Below are 15,103 nucleotides of genomic sequence, written 5' to 3' on the forward strand. Positions count from 1 at the left end.
GTGGGCACCTGGCGGCCTGGCTCTGCATCCCCATTGGGTGTCCCTGGTGACAGGTGTCACAGACGACACTGTCTTCTTGGTCAAAGGCAGGGGCGGGCGGGCTCCCCCGTGCCCTGCCGATGCCGGGTGGGCTGGGCACTGCAGCAGGGTCCCGGGTCCCTCTGTGTCCTGGGGAGTGGGGCTCTGAATGTGAGTTAATTCTCAGCCGTGTCCGGCCCGTGACACCCGGCTCACCGTCGAGTACCCGGACGGCATCTCTGCCTCACCTCCCAGCCTCGCGGTGCTGACGCCTTTTCTCTGAGCCCTGTGCCCTGCCGGGCTGTCTCCCCCCACACCTCCCTGCTTCCTGTCTGAAACTGGTGCTGAGGGGTGACGACACCCGACTAGGACGTTGTGGTCACACCCTTGCACCCCCCTCAGGAGGAGGAAGGAGGGTGACCTGAGTCTGGATGACCTGGGGGCCCTTTAGAAGCAGGAGCTGGGCTGGGGGAGGAAAACTAGGGATGGGGGAGGGAAAGGGGGAAAGCGCTTCACAGGTCTTTGTGCCTGGTGTGTAAATGCTCCTTAAACTCTGATTTTTCAGAAAAAAAAAGTCTTTTCCTGCTGGGCATTCCCTCTGAAATTTCCTTAATTCCCTTTCAATCATCACAGACCCTGTTAACTGGATCACACATGATTCAGTTCAGTTCAGTTGCTCAGTCGTGTCTGACTCTGCGATCCCGTGGACTGCAGCACACCAGCCTCCCTGTCCATCGCCAAATCCCAGACCTTGCTCAAACTCATGTCCATTGAGCTGGTGATGCCATCCAACCATCTCATCCTCTGTCGTCCACTTCTCCCGCCTTCAGTCTTTCCCAGCATCAGGGTCTTTTCCAGTGAGTCGGCTCTTCGCATGAGGTGGCCAAAGTATTGGAGTTTCAGCTTCAGCAACAGTGCTTCCAATGAACACCCAAGACTGATCTCGTTTAGGATTGAGTGGTTGGATCTCCTTGCAGTCCAAGGGACTCTCAAGGGTCTTCTCCAACATCACAGTTCAAAAGCATCAGTTCTTCTGTGCTCAGCTTTCTTCACAGTTCAACTCTCACATGATAATGTCACACGGTACCTGTCCTTTAACAGTTCACTTAGTCAGTGAATGGTTGTTTAAAGCTCTGCGCTGTGCTCAGCTCTGGGGAGCGGGCAGGGCGTGGAGGGTGGGAGCTCTGGTCCCGCTGGGGAGGCTGCCGTGTCCCCTGGTGCTGTGACCCCTTGCGCACGCACACGTCCCCGCTGTGTCCTCCAGCCCCGTGGTTTGGGGGTTGGGCGGCCTCCCAGAGCTGAGGATGGAGACAGGGGGAGGCGGGGGCTGCCCGGGGCCTGCCGAGTGCCCGGTTGCCGCCCTGCCTCCATCTCTCAGCCTCTTGGGCTGAGTGTTCATCGGCTCTGCCTCGGGCTTCTCTGAGATGCTGGCACCTGCTGCCGGCCTGATCCCCGTCCTAAACCAGCACGTCAGCCAGCTAGGGGAGTGTTCTGCATCCCGTGGCCACCCCGCCAGCTCAGGGGTGTTCCTGAATTACAGGAGCCCAGGATGGGGTGGGGGACACGGGGGCACTGAACTGGGTCCAGGAGCTGCCGCCTGGGGACCCCAGGGCCCCAGAACATTCCTCGAAAGCACTAAACTGCTTCATTCCGCTTCCCTCCCCAGCCTAAGAACTCGGAGCCTCTGCTGAAAGCGGGCAGACAAACCTTCCCAGGGGTTTGCTGCAGCTCTGGGCCCCGTTGGTGAAGGGCAGGGAGCGTGCGGAGGGCGTCCTACACGGTCCCCTGCCTGGGGCCGAGTGTGCCTTCCCCCGGGGATGCGGAGGGCAGGGCGGCAGCTCGTGGGACCCAGGCCCGGACGCCCTGTCCTGGAGGACAGTGTCCTCTCGTTACTCGTGAGCCCCTTGCCATCTTCCCTGTGGCAGCGCCCTCCCCGGGGTGAGAATGGGCCCCTGGCAGGGTGGGGCCCGGGACCCTGAGCCTCGTGTTCTCGGGCCGTCCCCGGCGCCCACCACCCGGGAGGCCTCTGGGCCCCTTGAGGAGCAAGACATGTCCCTAAGGAGGGCGGAGGCGCCGCGGGTCACAGGCAGGAAGTGTGTGGTTTTGGGTCCGGGAGCACGTGACGCCCGGGAAGTGGCGGAGCCCGGGGGTGATTCACTGGGGGAAGGAAAAGGACGTCTATGTCCAAGCTCTGGGAACCGGGAAAAGGAGCTTGGAAGTGTGAGTAATGTGTAATTTACTAAAATTAACCAGTGACTTCTTCAGACGGTTTCTGGGTGCTTTCGGTGTCTCTTGGGGCCCTCGATGCCCACTGTGTCCTGCCTGCAGGGGCCTGTTTGCCCTGTTCACTCCTCTTCCACCCGGGGTGATGCGGGGCAGACCCTCCGGTTCCCGGATCGTGAGCCCCTGAGCAGGGCTGTCTTCCTCCCGTAACCATCACGAGACGAGGGCTCGGTCAGCATTGGTGGACTGGCACGGAGCCTGAACTGCACGGGGGCTTGTCCCAGTGACGTGACCAGCCCGCAGCCTCTCAACAATTCGTGATATGACGTCTAGAAACCTCAGTTTTTTGGGAGATTCTGTCAGGGAGGCAGTTTATGTAGAACATCAAACACTAGAGGGAAATTGTTAGTCGGTCGGTTGTGTCTGGCTCTGTGCGACCCCGTGGACTGTAGCCCGCCAGGCTCCTCTGTCCATGGGATTCTCCAGGCAAGAATACTGGAGCGGGTTGCCATTTCCTTCTCCAAGGGGATCTTCCTGATGCAGGGATCGAACCCATGTCTCCTGCATTGGCAGGCGGACTCTTGACTGAGCTACATTAAGGGAAAAACACCCTGTTCAGGAAAAGCCCGCTCACCTCGGGTTGGAGGGCTGATGTCCCTGCTGTGTGACCTTCTATCTGAATGTCGGCGTTCGCAGTTACGACTGTGGAGCCTTCTGCATAAAGGCCAGTGATGTCCTTTGAATCTTCACAGGAAAACGATACGTCACGGACAGGCTGGTTTCAGAATTAAGGGCTTTTTTCTCCTTTTCTGTTTCTGGTCTCGTAATTCTCTGGATGTTGCTGGGGTCTGTGGGGCATGCGCGGAGCACCTCGTCTGGACTGTCTCACTTGCCTGTGAGCGTCTTCATGGGCTGGAATTTCATCCTCTAATTGTGTCTGAGTCACTCTGTAGAGTCCTCCGGAGGATGGGGGGCACGGGTGGGGACACCCACGAGTTGACTGGTGTGCCGCGTGCGGTCGGGCTGCGCTGCAGCTGATGAGCTGAGCTGCGGGTGGTTCGTTCCGCCTGCACGATTCCGTACATGTGTAGCCTTCGGTCCCCGTTCGAGACCCTCCCAGGCGGCCCCCACGCCCACACGGCAGCTGAGGACACCGGCTACGGGGACGTGCTGGCAGAACCTGGCTGGTCTCCTGCATCACTGCCCTGCCTCCCCCGAGCCCCAGTGCCATCCTGATGGGCACATACTGCATCTGCAGGACGGCTGCTCAGGCCCTGGGGCCTCGCCCTCACCCACAGTTTCTCAGTGGTCACGGGCGGGGCACTGGGCACGAGGGTGCCGGGCCGAGTGGGCTCTCAGATGCCCTGGGGGGCTCCAGGGACACAGGAAGGCAGGCTCACTAGTGGGGTGAGGGGAGGGTGGCTGTCTCGCGAGCCTGCACGGGGCACTCTGGCGGGGTCCAGGGCCAGAGGCCAGGCTCAGCAGTTGGGGGGTGTTGTTGGCCCAGGGGTGTGGACGGTCCCAGCGTGGGCGGCGTGACGGAGCCAAGGAAGGGCGGACGGATGGGGGGTCAGGGCTGTGGCGGGCTGGCCCTTGGGGGCCCTCATGGGCGCCTGTCGCGGCCTCAGCTTCCCGGGGACGCCACGGGTGACCCCGCCTCAGATGAGCCCCGGCGAGGCCCTCCCGCGGGAGTCGGGGATCCTCACCTGAGCACCGCACCGTGAGGCATCCAGTGACGAGACCACATGGGGTCTCGATCCCCCACCTGGGAGGTTCACGGTGTCCCCGGCTCAGGTCGGGACCTGGTGTGTGGGAGATGCTGGGTTGTTGCAGCATCCTAACCGCCTTTGTCCTTCTGAAGGCTGGTGCCGGGCAGACCACGCCGGCTCGGGGTGAGGTCTCTGGCTCCGTGTGGGTGGGGTGTGTCAGAGAAGCTGCATCCAGGCTGCTGAGGTGGGGGGCCCATCCCTTCCTGCTGGTGCCACGGAGCAGACCCCAGACCCTTTGAGGGCACCGCTCCCCAGTGCCCACCTGGGCTAGTGTGCAGGCCCCTGGCTCCCTGTGGGCTGTTGGAGGCGCCCCGAGGTGGGGTGATGATGGTGTGAGCCCGACCCTGGCCGAAGGCCCCTTCCCCACCCAGAAGCTGTCAGGCGTTCTCGTCTGAGCGCGCGCTGCTCTCTTTTCAGGAACAAGACGGCCAACGGGGACTGCCGGAAAGACCCCCGGGAGCGGAGCCGCAGCCCCATCGAGCGGGCTGTGGCCCCCACCATGAGCCTGCACGGTGGCCCCCTGTACGCGTCCCTGCCCAGCCTGAGCATGGAGCAGCCCCTCGCACTGACCAAGAACAGCCTGGACGCCGGCAGGCCGGCTGGCCTCTCGCCCACCCTGGCCCCGGTGGAGCGGCAGCAGGTATGCCTCTGTCAGGGGGGCGGGACCCCATCCCCGGGCTGTGCCGGGGGCACCAGCTGCGTGGGTGACTCCGTGTATGCGCCCCGCTCCGTGGGCCGAGCGGCCTCAGAGAAGCGGCAGTGTCTGGGGGCTGCTGCTCCGCACGAGGAGGGAATGGCCTGGACTTGCCGTGTTTCTCGCCCTCTTCCTCGGCAGCCCTTTCGGGATCAGTGCGATGATCCCAGGGGGACTCCAAAGCGAACCGCTTAGAGGCCACATGGCTGGAGCTCAGTGCCAGGCTGCTTTGCTCGGGGCTGGGGCCCTAGGAAGTCTGGTCAGAACCCTGTGATTGGCAGACAGGGACTGGTTTTGATATATACATATATAAAAGAAAATAAGGGAAGTAAGCTGTCAATAAACACAGCCTGTTTGGTAGGGAGAGACTTAGAAAACGGGCTCCTGGGGGAAGAGCTGATAAAGGGAGGCATTAACTGTGCGGTTCAGAAGCACGGCGTGACCCCGTGGTTCCTCTCTCAACCTCCAGGGCCTGGGGCCCAGCAGACCCTCAGTCAGGGTTTGCTCGAGATTCCTGGACGCGGATGCGAGCACGGGGAGGTGCTGGAGCCGAGCTCAGCCTCCAGGCTGCTACCGCAGCCCCTGCCCAGGCCTGCTTCTGACCCAGTCTGTGCCCCCTGCTCGTAGGCGCCCTCAGGTGTTGGGTGAAGTTTCACTGTTGCTCCCAGGAAGGCTGATGAACAGTTGCGCTTCCTGCCTTAAAGCCCCAAATCACGACCCTATTTGTTTCCTTTTTTTTTTTCTTTTTTAAACAAAACTGGGTATAGGCAGCTGCTTTGTGTGGGTAGTGTGTTAGAAGCTGGTCAAGCAACATGCGGGCGTGCACACAGTTCGAGTCTGGAGGAGCCAGGTAATCAAGTAAGCCAGACTGTTCATGTATCAGCTGGGGGGAGTCGGGGAGCTACCAGGTAGGGAACACTCACCGGCGCTGCAGGAAGGAAGGAAGTTATAGCGAGAGGCCCCGGGCGTCTCCTGGAGCCATGGGTGCAGCCAGGCTTCGGAAGGAAGGGCCAGACCGGGCCTGAGAGCTGGATGGGAGCCTGGCCCCCTTCCTCCCCTGGCTCCGGGCCCGTCTCTGCATCCTTTTCTCTTGCTGCGTGTGGATCGCACAGCCAGCTCAGCGTGGCTGCCCCCCAGCTCCCAAGTTCCCCCCCAAGTCTCCTCCCGCCTCAGCCGCAGCCCCATCTGGAGGGTGGGGGGAGCACGGACTCGGCGGTTTGAACAGACCCTCCAGAAGTGGCAGGACGCCTGGACCTGACCACGGGCAGGCCCCCAGACCTGTCTCAGGCCGCGCTCCAGGCCCGTCAGGTCCGATTCTTCCCGTTTCACAAAACGAGCTTAGAAGGTGAATGAAGGTCCTGCCTAACGAGTGGGCACTCGGTTCTCCGAGGCCCTCCGAGTCTCAGAGCCACGTTTCCTCCTCACCACCATTCTGTCCCCACGGCAAGGTGTCACACCGGTTCCCGGTGGCTCTGCTCCGCTGCCGACGCGTGGAACCATCAGTAAAGCCCCGAGGTCTTTGTTCTCGGGCTGCTGCTGCTCAGCGTCACCTTCCCTCAGCTCGGGTGTGTGCCGTTCCTCGTTAGACCCAAGCACACGCCTGCTCTCTCAAATGGAGCCAGATCCGTATCACAGACCTGCCCACTTCCCATCCCGGGAAGGTCTGCTCTGCAGGCCTCTGCAGGGGCTACCAACCTGGCTCTTTACGGGAATGGCCGGGGCTGGGCAAGCCCCGATCCCCTTGCTGACCTGCTGCTGCACTCGGTCTCGGCTGACGCCCAGCTCCCCGGAGCTGGCTGGCCGCCTCCGTCTCATTTGGGGCTATCAGGACCCTTCCTGGCTGCAGCCTGAGGGCGTGGTTGGTTCACAGGTGTTTTCATCCGGTCGGGGGATGTCTGGCAGGGTGCCTGCTTGGGGGTGGCTTCATGCCTCACACAGAGGAGGTACTTGAACAGGGTTTTGAAGGGTGGGTGGAGGTTGCCAGGCAGGCAGCGTGGTGGTCTCGGGGAAGCACAGCGAGTTCCGGAAGGCCGACCGGGTAACACTGATGTGTGACTCGTGCGCTGGGGGCGGTTCCTCCGTCTCCGTGGTCACTTGCATGGTCGGAATGGAAAGAGATGAGCGGAATTAGGAGTATTTTGGAAGGTCCCAGAATGGCTCAGAGAAGCTCTGGGGTCTGGGGGACACGCTCTGGAGCCTGTGGTCGCTTGGCAGGGGGCCCTCCCCCTGCCGTCCACCCGCTGGTCTCCCCCCCCACTCGGTGATGGTCCCATTTCAGCCCAGCAGCCAAGCCTCTGTCCCCGGGGCTCGGCGACTCACACGGCTGCTGCTCAGAGGGGGCCCGGCACACCTCCTCGGCGCTTGTTCACTGTGGATTTGGGTCCTTGAGCTTCAGAGTGGGAACCACGAAGCGGAGGAGGGCCTTGACCAGATCTGCCTTTGGGCCGGGAGAGGTCTAGCAGGGGGTGCTCGGCGGGAAAGGGGTGCTGGGGAGAAGGCCCCATGCGCACCTATGGGGGCTCTCCCGGTTCAGTGGGTGCCCGGCCAGGCTGAGGAGCACTGGGGTGGCCGTCCTGCCTCGGAGCAGGGGAGGAACGCGAGGGCGGGGTGGCCGGGTGGGGTCGGCAACCCCCCAACAGGTGCTTGCCGCTCACGCCAGCCTTCCCCCTGCAGAACCGGCCCTCGGTGATCACATGCGCCTCCGCCAGCGCCCGCAACTGCAACCTCTCGCACTGCCCGGTGGCGCACAGCGGCTGCGCGGCCGGCCCGGCCAGCTACCGGCGGACCCCGAGCTGTGAGTGCCTGCGCGTGCCCCCCACCCCCCAACAGGGCGCGGGACTCAGCGCCCCTTACCCTCCTGTTCCCGAAACGGCGGCCTCGGGGCCCCTGCGCAGGGCTGCGTTGTCCCAGCACAGAGGCGCCGGGCCGGGCGGGGGGAGCAGCCCGTGGGCCCCGCCCTCCAGGGCCCCTCGAGTCCAGCCTCGGGGCGGTCGTCGCCGCGCCAGGTGTGCGTGAAGGTGCGCGCGCACGGCCCCGAGCAGCAGGCGCCAAGACGCGCCCCGCGCCGCGGCCACCCTCTGTGCGGTCCCCGCTCTGACCGCCGTCCCCCCACTGTTCTCCAGCCACCTGCGACCCCGTGGTGGAGGAGCACTTCCGCCGCAGCCTGGGCAAGAACTACAAGGAGCCAGAGCCGGCCCCCAACTCCGTGTCCATCACGGGCTCCGTGGACGACCACTTCGCCAAGGCCCTGGGCGACACGTGGCTCCAGATCAAGGCGGCCAAGGACGGCGCGTCCAGCAGCCCCGAGTCGGCCTCGCGCCGGGGCCAGCCCGCCAGCCCCTCGGCCCACATGGTCAGCCACGGCCATTCCCCGTCCGTGGTCTCCTGAAGGGAGCGCCGCCCTCCGACACCACGTCCATCTGCATGGTTTGCCTGAGCTTTGAACAGTCAGTGCTTAAAAAAATGGAAAAATTGGGGAAAAAAATTCGGTGGGAGAGGGAGGGATGGGTGATTCGCAAAAACCACGTGGTGGGGTTTCTGTTGTGTTTCGTACTTACTTGGTCTTCGTCCTCGGGGCCCTCAGACATGCTGGCGGCGCCGCGTGGGGCACCTCTGTCCGCCTCGGTTACCAAAGACGCCTGGACAGGTCAGCGCCCTGCGAGGCCGGGCCGCCGCGGCTCGCGCCTTCTCAGTCACAGGCCAGGCCACTGGCGACCCCGACGCTCTGTGCTTTTCCGTTCGCTTCTCGAGAGCCGGGCATGCGCGGCTCCGCTCCCAGCCTGCGTGTGTGCGTGCTTGTGTGTGCGTCTACTTGAAGAGAACAGGACTGTCGTGTCTGATTTGCACTATGGGAGGAGGACTCGAGTGGCCTGCCTGACAGCTTTGTGCGAGACGCTGGTGCTCTGAGGGCAAACTGCTGAGAAACAGAGGGTTTCAGGATGACATTTGTGACCATTTGTGTTTTTTGTTGTTTTTAATTTAGACAAAACCGCTTTGGAAAGGGGAAGCCTCATGCAGGCTATAGGTCTTTCTCTGTCTAGATTTCAGGTGCTTGCAACTGGACTGCAGACTCTTACCAATCACGGGCATTTTACCTTTTCTGAACACTGCAGTTTGTTAGGCTAGAGCTGAAGTTGGAGGAGCCTGTAGTGCTTTAAACAGTGATGCATGTTTTAATGGATAAAAATAGCTGGTTTCTATTAACTGTATAGACAGTAAACAAAAAATCCTTAATACTTAACTAGCTTCTTTTCAGAATGCGTTTTATTTTTGTCAGTTACAGTCCTAGATATACTTACTGCTGGTACAGTTGTACTCTAAGATTTGTATTTGATATCCACGTTACTCCCTGGCAGGCCCTGGACGCTGGCGGGCGAGTGGCTGGTCAGCGGCCGAGTAGGATGCTGGAGCGGTGGCCGCAGGCTGACAGCATCGGCTATTTTCTGCCGCCCTGCCTGCTCCCAGGGGAGTTGGGACTGGTGTCTCCCAGCTTCCCTCTCGATGCAGAAACTGCTCTGTTCCCTTGGCCGGACAGCAGATTCCCGACAATCTGACGCGGTATTTTTGTGTGCTTCCTCTCGTGCGCTGGGGCCAAGGCAGTATACATTCCTCTGACTTTATACAGTTATTACTGCATTTATTATCATTTGCTATAGTCATAGCTACTAACTAGGAATTAGGTGAAGAAGCAAGCATGACAGACCCAGCTGTGGATGTTCGACAGCTGCTTTTGTTTCCGGGAACCTTCTCTTGGGCCCCGCCCCTCCCGGCGCTGCCTCCTGGCCCCGCCCACCAGGGCTCTGGCCTGTCCCCTGGCCTGGTCGTCAGTAGGAGAAAGATAGAGGTTCGCTGGTGACTTTCACAGTTGGCACTGGGTGACCAGGTGGGCGCTGGGCTCCTGGGGCTGCAGGCCTTTGAAGAGGCAGGAGGAAGGCGTCTCCCCCCCAACCCCGCACGCATTTCCCTCCCACTTCACTGGGCTTCCAGGCTTTTGCATCCAGGCCCCTATATTTTCTGTAGGAAAAAAAAATCATTGAGAACACTTTTTTTATATAGGTAACTTTAAGACCATCATTACGCTGTGCGTAAAGAATGTACAGAGAAATTTGTAGGTATTTTTTGAAGAACAATTAATTTGTTAATGATATGTAGCTATTTAATTTTTCCCTTTTCCTATTGTAATCATTCATATTGTTTTTTTTTTGTTTGGAAAAAAAAGTTGATCTTTTTTTTTTTTTTCGTCGTAGATTTGTCTGTAAAAGTGCAGGAACACAGTTATTCTATGAGAACACTGCATCTGCCTTAATAGCCACTAGTTTGTTATTGCTACAGGCTACTGAGTGTCGCCCAGGAAAACGACCCACTGCCGGCGGCTCTGTGCAGAATGGGCGCCCGCCAGCGAGGACATCGCTGGGGAGGGGAAACAGGAGCGCCAAGGGCCGGGTCCCTGCTGGGAGTGGCCGCCGGGAGGGGCCCCGGGCAGGGGGACACTCCTCGGCCTCGGGGCACAGAGAGGTTCTCCACAGAGCCAGGCCCTCCGCAGTGCGTTCAGACCATTCTCTCTGTGTTTGTAAATCTGTAATATACCATTCTCTGTGGCCTGTTTTTCCTGGAAGAAGAAGAAGAGAAAAAAAAAAAAAAAAGGTTTGGCAGGCCATCTTTTTTTTGTACTTAAAAGTAGCCTTAAGAACAATAATAAAGTGCTCTTAAACCACAAACTGTCAGGGTGATCCTTGGGCCCTGGGGGACAGTGGGGTGGGCTCAGTGCCTGGTGTCCAGTGGCCTCTAGTTTTCCAGCCAATGTGGGGCTTAAACCAATTTTTAACTCTCAAAAAGAGAAGCATCATTTAAAACCTACAGCAGCCCAACTGAAGACTCATCACTGACTTTGCTTCCTTGCCCAAGATAAAAGAGGACAGCGCGCGTGCACAGAATTGTGGTAAGGGCCCTGCTCCTGGCTTCTGTGCCCTGCTCGGTGGCGGCCACAGAGGTGCAGCCCAGGATGAAGAGTGGAATCAGCCCGAGTGACCCCAGCAGGGCGCCTCCCCCAAACCCTCTGACCATCCCCCCGGCTGCACGGAGGCAGACCCACCACCCACTCCGCACCCCCTGGAGTTGAGGCCTCCAGGCGGAGGTGGGACCTGGGAGCAGGCGCTCAGGCCAGGCCCCAGGGCAGGAGGGCCCTGCCCTGGCAGCTCCAAGGAAGGAGCCCGGTCTCCTTCCCCCAGCGCAGAGGAGGTGGGGAGCCGCCCAGCCGTAGCCTGCGTCCCCAGTGGAGGTCTGCTTCCCTGGGCCCGCGTGGCCCCTTCTGTCCCGCGTCCCCTCTGGCCGGCCAAGCTGGGGCCGCAGCCCCCACAAAGGCTGCTGTAAGGAGCCGGCTTTTTGCTCCCCTCGGGTCTCTTGGCCACCACCATCACCCCCGCGCCGTCACTCCCCCATGGGGGTCCCGGCCAGGAGGAGCGCGCGCCCCGCCAAGAAGAAAGAACCGCTCGTGGAGGGGACCAAGTCCCAGGTCACCGGCAGTGCCGAAGCCAAGGTTATTATTGAGCTCAGAACCGCGGGATGAGGAGCTGTCGGAAACGGAGGACGCCAGCGGCTCCCGGCGAGGAGGCAGGCCGGGCCTCCAGCTCGGGGGTCGTGGGGCCGAGGTGCAGTCCTGGGGCGGCGGCCTCGGAGCGCGAGGCGCGTGTCAGACGGTCTCGTCGTCACTCATGTCCCAGATCTGCGTGGAGAAGGGGAGATGCTCAGTGTCCGCCCGCCTGCGGGGCCGTCTCAGGGCCGTGCGCCCCCGGCTCCCCGTCTCCACCGAAGCACCGCCCTGCTTCTCGCGGGAGGAAACCGCGGCTCAGAGCCGGGGGCCGCTGGGGTGTGGCCGGGCTCTGCGGCGCCGATCCTGCCGGCCTTCCCGAGGCGGCCCTCGCCGCTGCTCCCGCTCCCTCTCGGCCCCCTCAGCGTGAACCCCGGAGAAAGAAGGCCGCGGCCAGCATGGGGGGCCTGGGGGCTCCCCGCACCCTGGGGGCGTGGGGGGGGGGGCCTGGTCCCTGACCTTAGTCCCACAGACTTGCCAAATTCCTAGAATTGGTTGCAAAAGGCCACCTCCGTGCTCAGAGAGCTGAGAGAAGGAAGGCGGTGTTTACAGGAGGCTGGCCTGGGAGGCAGGGAGGCACAGCCAAGGTAACCATCGGCATCCACAGCGGCTTGGCTGCAGCGTGGGGGCTGTGGGGGACACACTGAGAAGGGCATGTCCTCCGAGGGCCGCCGCCTGGGGCCTCACACACCCCTCCCTGGTGCCCACTCCCTGCTGCCCGAGCACGCTGCGGCGAGACCATGAAGACCCCGCTGTCTGAAGGCGCGATGCCCACGTGCTGAGGCTGGGCTCCCCCGGCTCAGAGCAGGCTTGGGCCTGCCCTGTTGGGTGGAGCGGAGGGCGTGGGTGCCATTCAAGAGAGGCTGCACCCGCCGCTCCCCCGGTTCCTGCAGTGGGGAAGAGCCGTTAGAGGGCTTGCTGCGCACTTAACTCTTCGCTCTCATTCCGTGCACCCACATGCCTGTGGAGCCCTCCCTGTGCCACGTGAGGCCAGAGGCTCCCTCCACAACTCACTACAGCCCGTGGAAACTGGCTCAGAGAGGGGCGTCAGCTAGCCCTCGGTCACACAGCAAGTAAGGTGCGGGGCTGGGAGCACAGGGGAGCGGGGGTTAGGAGAATAAAGAGGGTGCCTGGACCAGATCCAGGTGGGGGGCAGTGAGCCCCGCAGGTCAGGACGCTCCATTGCCCTGCCCAGGCTCTGGGCATGGGGAGGGGGACATGGCCCACTCCGCTGCCCTCCTGTGTGGTCTAGTGGGGAAGGGCGTCTGCAATTAGAAGGGGAGACAGCAGGCCTGAGCATGGGTGGTGGGGAGGGGTCCAGGCCCTGCCCAGAAGGTTCCGGGGTACAAGGAAGGCACCCAAGGGACGCTGGGACTCTGCTGAAGGGGAGGTGGCATTAGGCATCCTCCTCTAGGCCCAGGATGGGGTTTCTATGAGAGGGCAGCCCATCCTCTGCCGTGGGCTGCTCTCTAGAGGGAGTCTGACTTGTGAACCCCAAGAAATTTCACGATCAACAAACAGTATCATAAGACTTAACATACAGACGCTAAAAAACAGCCAGACTCACAGAACCAGAGGCTAAACAGTGGATGGCAGGGCCTGGAGGAAAGGGGAGGTGGTCAGGGCACGAGCAGCACAAACTGTGAGGATGAATGCAGCCTGCAGACCACGGCCTGGAGTTCCCGTGGGCTGCAGTCTGTGGGCGGGTAGATAGATCTGGGTCAGAGTGGTCCTGACTGCAGTCTCCAAGACCACTGTGCCTCTAGTCTAGGACACGTCTGCAGGACCACACTGCCTGTACTCTGCAGAAAGACTCTGCCTACAGTCTGAGCACCACTGCCTACTGGCTGCAGGAACATGCTGCCTCTAATCCCAGGACCACTCTACCTATAGGCTGCAGACAGTCTGTCTAGAGCCTGCAGGACCCCTCTGCCTACAGTCTCCAAGACCAGTGTGCTTAGAGTTTATGCTGACGGTAGTCAGAGTAGGCCTGTACATTGTAGGCAGAGTTGTCCTCTGTAGACCAAAGGGGCCCATGAATGTCCTCTTAATGAATAAAGGTGGTAAGAAATTGACAAAGATTTAAAAAATTTTAACACTCAGTGCTGGCAAGGGTGTGAATAAACACTTCCAAGAGAAGTATAAATTGGTGCCAGAGGTTTGGCAATATGTAACACAAAGCTTTAAAAATCCCTGTAGCTTAAGGAAGAGATAAATGGTCTTTTTGTAAGATGATATGCAAGTTTACTTAGAAAACCCAAGAAAATGCTTCGATGAGTACAGTCAGTAATGAGTATTCAGTAACATAGGAAGATACCAAATTAACGACTCAATTACAGCCTTCCTGTATACAAACAACATCCAGTTAGAAAACATAATGAAAGAGATGAGCCCAGTGAAAGAGAGAAAGGACTGGGAAGCAAGCCTAACAGAAAATTCACATGTCTACAGAGAAACCCCTTCAGAACAGTCCTCACAAGACCTGTGTGCAAAGTGCCCTGGGAGAAATGGGGACTTACCCTGGGTTTTTGCACGGGGCAATTCAATATCAGCAAAGATGTTCCCTTTCCTGAGTGAACATAAATTTAACACAATCCCGATTTTAAGAAAAATCAAGTATCTTTCCTGGAGCTAGACAAGCTGGCTTTAAAGTTTATGTGGGGAAAAAAAAAAATGAGGGACCCTTTGAGTATGAAAAGAACAGTGAGGAGGTTCCCCTACACTGCGTTTAAACATCATCAAATCTGTAATTTAGACGTTGCGGCAGCAGAACCACAGGCAGAGGGGCCAGGGGAGCCAGATGGCTGAGAAACAGGACAGGATAGGATGTCCAAGACATACGGAAATCCACCGTTTCAACAATAATGACCTCAAATCATTAGAAAGATAGGAGCTTTTAAATGATATGAGGACAACTGGAGAGTCATTTCCAAAAAGGTAAGATTCATTCCATGCCTCACTGTATATCCAAATCAACTCCAAATGGAGCAGAGACAAAATTTTTGTTACATCTCTTGAAGGTAAAAAAATGAACTATTCGAATACTAGATGCAAACGTGGGTGAATTTCTTTATAACCTGGGAGTGGGCAGCCTATAATCAAAGTCTATAAACAACAAAAACAGATACACTGGATTATGTAAAAACACACAGGAGGAATTCTGTATGGAAAAAGCTCTATAAATAGAGCTGAAAAGACAAACGACACACACTGGGTGAAAACATAACCTTATACCATCCCCTAACATATAAAAGCTCTTTTAAAATCAAGGAGATAAAAACCAATAAACTGATTAAAAAAAAAAAAAAACAGGCCAAAACATGGGCAGTTTACAGGAAAAGACTTGGAAATAGCTTCGATACATAAGAAAAGGTGTTCAACCTTACTTAGAGTAAAAGAAATGCTAAAGCTTTGCAGGACACAGTTTTCAGAACGTCTGTGAAAGACACCACCACGAAACTGAAAAGGCGTACCACAGGCCACAGGAAAACAGCCACGTGGTACATAGAGAGGACGTGTATCAAAATATACAAAGAACTCTTCCAGCTCAATAATAGACAAATAGTCTGATCTTTTTTAACATGGGGAAGATTCACCAGATATTTAATAGCAGAGGAAATATAGTACTATCAACAACCTGAAAAGATGCTCAGCATCCTTAGGCTCCAGGGAAACGCAAATCTAAACCACAACGAGATGGCTGAAGGGCACACACAGAGACGCGCAAATCCAAGCCACAGTGAGGCATCGCCTCACGCTGGCCAGGACAGCCACTGTGAAACCTCCACCACTACCGGAAAGGGTGCAGAGAAA

General features: G+C 58.8%; 2 protein-coding genes across 3 annotated transcripts in view; one reads left to right on the plus strand and one right to left on the minus strand.

Moving 5' to 3' along the window:
* VGLL4 (vestigial like family member 4) overlaps nt 1-10,415 on the plus strand; it is a 72,608-nt gene extending 62,193 nt beyond the window's left edge. The window contains exons 3-5 of the mRNA XM_052635828.1: nt 4,428-4,650; nt 7,378-7,498; nt 7,827-10,415. Coding sequence (XP_052491788.1) covers nt 4,428-4,650; nt 7,378-7,498; nt 7,827-8,092 — 610 coding nt within the window. The 3' untranslated portion in view covers nt 8,093-10,415. The remainder of the gene's footprint in view (nt 1-4,427; nt 4,651-7,377; nt 7,499-7,826) is intronic.
* A 765-nt stretch (nt 10,416-11,180) lies between these two features.
* Nucleotides 11,181-15,103, minus strand: part of ATG7 (autophagy related 7) — a 266,203-nt gene continuing 262,280 nt past the window's right edge. Inside the window, exon 18 of one of the 2 annotated variants that reach the window (XM_052635718.1) lies at nt 11,181-11,425. In XM_052635718.1, the coding sequence (XP_052491678.1) occupies nt 11,393-11,425 (33 nt within the window). In that variant the 3' untranslated portion in view covers nt 11,181-11,392. The remainder of the gene's footprint in view (nt 11,426-15,103) is intronic. The other variant, XM_052635647.1, reaches the window with a different exon arrangement.

The sequence above is a fragment of the Budorcas taxicolor genome, chromosome 1, assembly GCF_023091745.1.
Source record: "Budorcas taxicolor isolate Tak-1 chromosome 1, Takin1.1, whole genome shotgun sequence".
Taxonomy (NCBI): domain Eukaryota; kingdom Metazoa; phylum Chordata; class Mammalia; order Artiodactyla; family Bovidae; genus Budorcas; species Budorcas taxicolor.